The sequence below is a fragment of the Centroberyx affinis genome, unplaced genomic scaffold (genome assembly GCF_046629955.1).
Source record: "Centroberyx affinis isolate AG114_WGS23_722 - 3 ecotype Tasmania unplaced genomic scaffold, CSIRO-AGI_Caff_v1 ptg002853l_1, whole genome shotgun sequence".
Classification (NCBI taxonomy): Eukaryota; Metazoa; Chordata; class Actinopteri; order Beryciformes; family Berycidae; genus Centroberyx; species Centroberyx affinis.
In genome coordinates this window covers 549,191-553,232 of record NW_027280989.1, presented here as the reverse complement: position 1 = coordinate 553,232, position 4,042 = coordinate 549,191, and the positions used below count along the sequence as shown (strand labels likewise).

General features: G+C 39.1%; 1 protein-coding gene across 1 annotated transcript; it reads left to right on the top strand.

Annotated features, from left to right (window-relative positions):
• Positions 1-383: 383 nt before the first annotated feature.
• Positions 384-4,028, top strand: aagab (alpha and gamma adaptin binding protein). The gene is made up of 10 exons (XM_071536294.1): positions 384-532; positions 880-1,070; positions 1,162-1,258; positions 1,366-1,455; positions 1,578-1,661; positions 1,762-1,841; positions 1,999-2,095; positions 2,307-2,411; positions 2,611-2,660; positions 3,093-4,028. The coding sequence occupies exons 1-10, from the start codon at positions 439-441 to the stop codon at positions 3,168-3,170; spliced, it is 966 nt and encodes a 321-aa protein (XP_071392395.1). The 5' UTR covers positions 384-438; the 3' UTR covers positions 3,171-4,028.
• Positions 4,029-4,042: the final 14 nt, after the last annotated feature.

Here is a 4,042-nt window from a genome sequence, read left to right as displayed (position 1 = left end):
TTCTTTGAATTGCGGATTTATATAACTGAAACAAGTATCAGAATTCCATGATGAAGACTCATGTCAGACCAGTTTGCTAACCATCTTTACTGAATATCTTGTCATTTTCGAAACATTCCTCGTAGCTATGGCAACGAGACGCCAAATCCTCCAGCACAGGAAGCATTTTGTTTGTAAATGCCGATGTTGCCCATGTTGCCTAATACAAGTTACAAGTTACAGCTTTTAGTAGCTAAATCTTATGAATAAAGTGCACAGTCAGAATGTACATAAGTGTAATCATAGTTTTTCTGCTGACTGAAACAAAAGGTGATTGTTTTAGGACTCTGTAGCAAAACGTTGCACCGGAAGAGATTGTCGCATCTAGTCAGAGTTGAAAGGTTAACTAGTTCAGGTTAGCTAGCAGCTTACGTCTAGCTCGCCCCAAACATTGCAAAAATGTCAGTGTGTGAAGACACTACAGAAACGACTGTTCCATCTGTACTCATCACAAGCTGTGACAGTGTTTTCAAAGAAGAGGACCTGATAAAACGTAAGTTTAACAAGGATTAACTGCTCAAGAAATGTACATGCTATGGTAAACAGGGTAAGCTAAGCTAACATAGCTTATTAAATTCATTAGCACAGCTGCGAACATTTGTTAGCGTCTACAGATATCATTTCATTTTGTTAACCCATTTGACTGCATTTGACTCGTTAGCTAATGTATCTGTGATGGGCTGACTAAATAACGCTAACGGGAAGGCTGCTGATTCATAAATCAGATGTCTTTTCAGTACTTTAGCTAGTTACTGTCACCAAAGCTAAATATGTGAACTAGACTGATGTCTCAATTGCCTTGTCTGACGTCTAACAAATGATCGTGATTTTTTGTTTTAGAGATCCTGGGTACGAATACTTTGCCAGAGCCGTCCAAGCGGGAAGAAACAGTAGTCTGGTATCCATGGATCATCAACAACAAATACTACACGGCAGACGTCAGGCTATGCGTCGTACCAAGCACATTCCAGATGACTTCAGAGATTGCCCAGTCCATGCAGGCTTTCATAGCTTATTTTGACAGCACAGTGGTATGTGTGTGAATCAGGAGAGCTAATTCATAAATTTAAACAGCTTATTTTATGACATGTTACGTGAAATATGTGTGCATGGTATTTGCAGAAGGATGGTTTGGAAAAGCTACATCCCTGGATATCAGTGGTGGAAGATCTCGCTCCAGAGGTGCTCATTCTGGTGTGTGACAGAGTCTGTGAAAATGGTTAGTAGTATTTCATCACTGTATATTATCTGTTGGTTTGCTGAACGGTCACAGAATATTGTTTTCAGCAGCAGTATATGACATTAGAAATTGCCATTTTATTCTAGGTGTCAGCAGACATGAAGCACAGCAGTGGTGTTTGGCTCATGCCTTTGAGCTGGTGGAGCTCAATCCTCAAGATCTGCCAGATGAAGATGGTGAGTTTGGGATTTACAAGCATAATAGAAATTATAATAACATTACGTGCACGTACTGTATATTTCCATACTTTGAACATTACTGGTATGTGTACTTACATTTACATCCTCTCATTTGTCAGATGACTTTCCGGAGTCCACAGGAGTAAAGAGGATTGTCCAAGCTCTCAATGCCAATGTGTGGTCTAGTGTGGAGATGAAGGATGGTGAGATGACATTACATATAGTACATTTCTCCAGTACACTTCCTACAGACTATTTTTATTTGGCAATGTGTAGAGATCTGACTTTCTCTCTGTCTCCTAGAACACAATCAGGGCTTTGGCTTGATGAGTAGTCTGGTGGCTTCTAGACACAACAACCCCCGCAGTTGCCAAGACCCACCGGTGAGTGACATTTTTGTTGTTATTGTTATCATTTGCTAATTTAATTATATTTTCATGTAATTATCTTTTATGTTATATCCATCCTTCATTTATATGTGATTTTAAATCCATCAATTTTCATGGAGGCATGCTTACTTGGTTCCCTTTTGTGTGTCAGTCTTCCAGTTTGCCAATAGAGGGCGCACTTGACAGTGAGGAGGCCAACAGTACAGAAAGTGGTGGCAATACAGGCACGCAGGCGGACACAACAGTTGGTGAGTGAATGATTGTTGGTCCAATGTAACCGACTTCTTGCTAAAAATCTGAAGAAATGCAAATATTTTATTTCAAAATTTAGATAAATCTTGCTTCTGGCAGATTTGAATCAGTATATTCACCTGAAACATGACTATCTTGATGATTATAGACATTATGGCATTAGATGTTAAGTCATAAAGATTCACCAGTTGTGTTTTATCTTCTCAGATCCAATGACTGACTTGGACATTCAGGAACTCGCTAATCTCACTGCTGGAGATGCAGACGTGGAGAACTTTGAGCGCCTCTTCACTAAATTAAAAGAGATGAAAGGTAATCAGGGAATGAAGAACAAACACACATACACACAAGTCTGCCAGCGAAGACGGGGTGGGGGGACTGGCAGGATTACCGGTATCTTGACACCTGGCTTTTATTGTTGGTGTGGAGGAAGTCAAATACTTGTACAGCTGGTGTCCCTTATGTTGTTTTGTTCATTAATATGGAAAACTTCTCTGATTTCAATCTGCAGACAAAGCCTCATCATTACCTCATGAGCAGAGAAAAGTTCATGCAGAAAAGGTAGGACTGCATCCACCCCTGATACAAGACAGAGATGTTGAGTAGTAATTGGACCTGTTGATTTTCATAGTTTGTGACTTGGAGATGTATATCTGAGTATCCTGATAATGTCTGTGTGTGCATCAGTGGAGTAGAAAGCTAGCTATACTGTTTAAAACAGGGTGACACAAAACAGAAAATATATATAGACTACAGTATCGTCACACTTCTAGCAGTTTATTCAATCCATGCCCAAGTTAATGATGTGGCAGATTAAAACGTTACAATTATCTGACAATGACATTTTTGGAGCAACAGCATGAGTGACTTGGTTATGTTTCAGTGGGAATCATTGATTGGCTCAGCCCATTGTGTTGGTAAACAAGAAACCTGTTTATGCAATTTGAGATTATATTGCATATCTGATTACATTATGCTAAATCTGCTTTCCAGGTAGCAAAAGCATTTTGGATGGCCATCGGTGGTGATGAAGATGAGATAGAGGGGTTGTCATCAGGGGAGGAAAGCTAAGCAATAAATACCAGTGACTGAGTCATCCTTTCTCCTGATCCCTCTTACCTATCCTGGGGCTCCTTCAAGATCCAGCGCCCTTTGACCTGCTTCTAGCACCGGGAGAGTGGAGACACTGAACGATGGTATAGGCATATTAATGTTTATGAACCCTTGTCTCTTCAAATGAAATTAATGCAATGCTGCTGTATAATGAAAAGCAGTTGGATTTCCTTATTAGGGGCAGAAAGCCATTTGGCGGAAAGGAAAGGCACTGTTACGGGAGCCAACAGACAGCTCTGACCCTAAATTCAGTCTCCTCTTCCCTGGGTCCCTGGCTGCACTTTAAGCCCTGAGTGAATTTGAAGACTTGATGGTAATACAGGAGGAAAAAAACATCTAATAGAATTGTGTGGGGTTTGTTTTCAAACCTTTATATATCTATATCCATATATACATATATACATATATACACATATGTATAGCCTACTGGGATCCGCCTGAGCCAACACACTAGGGGAGAGAAGTCAGCGAGGGTGGACTCGAGCACTTGTATGCTCACTATGGATATATGTGTGTGTGTGTGTATGTATGTATATATGTATATGTGTGTGTGTGTGTGTGTGTGTGTATATATATATATATATATAGATATAGATATAGATATAGATATAGATATAGATATATAGATATATAGATATATAGATATATAGATATATAGATATATATAGATAGATATATATACACACACACACACATATATATGTGTGTGTCCTTTGTGTTTAGGTACAGTTGTCACATTTTTTAAGTGACATAATGTGCCTTACCATCAGAAGCATTTGTAAGACATTTAGTGCACATTCTGTTGAATCAACATAAATAAAGACTCAAAT